The sequence below is a fragment of the Galeopterus variegatus genome, unplaced genomic scaffold (assembly GCF_000696425.1).
Source record: "Galeopterus variegatus unplaced genomic scaffold, G_variegatus-3.0.2 Scaffold1626, whole genome shotgun sequence".
NCBI lineage: Eukaryota > Metazoa > Chordata > Mammalia > Dermoptera > Cynocephalidae > Galeopterus > Galeopterus variegatus.
The window spans coordinates 21335-21757 of record NW_007727737.1 but is presented as its reverse complement, the minus strand read 5'-3'; the positions used below and the strand labels follow the sequence as shown (position 1 = coordinate 21757).

At 39.5% G+C, this 423-nt stretch overlaps 1 protein-coding gene across 1 annotated transcript in view; it reads right to left on the bottom strand.

The window, feature by feature from the left end:
• Nucleotides 1-423, bottom strand: part of OLR1 (oxidized low density lipoprotein (lectin-like) receptor 1) — a 10289-nt gene that overhangs the window by 6534 nt on the left and 3332 nt on the right. Inside the window, exon 2 of the mRNA XM_008578063.1 lies at nt 265-366. Coding sequence (XP_008576285.1) covers nt 265-366 — 102 coding nt within the window. The remainder of the gene's footprint in view (nt 1-264; nt 367-423) is intronic.

Below are 423 nucleotides of genomic sequence, written 5' to 3'. Positions count from 1 at the left end.
TCATTTTAGGACTAAACTAGGCTCTATCCGAGAGTTATGAAAACACAACAAAACGAAAAACACCAGCATTTATACTCCTCATTCCATGCTTCTATCATTTGAGGGATGAACACAATATACCCATTCATCCTCCCACTCACTCTAAAAACATTTTGCCTAAATGAACCTAAATCAAGGCTGTTTTGTAGTTGTTATGAAACAAACTTAGAAACCATGTTTTTAAACCCTCATTTCCCCCCATCATTTCCTTATTTCAGCACTTACATTGCATCCCCAGCATTACAAAGGTCACTAGGAACCCCAGGCAAAGGGTCCCTAGAGTCACAGCAGCAGGACACCACCACGGAGAAGAAAGAAAACAAAGACCTAGAGTCAGAAAGACAAAAACAGACGGAAATAAGTAAACCAATTACTCTTTGGATC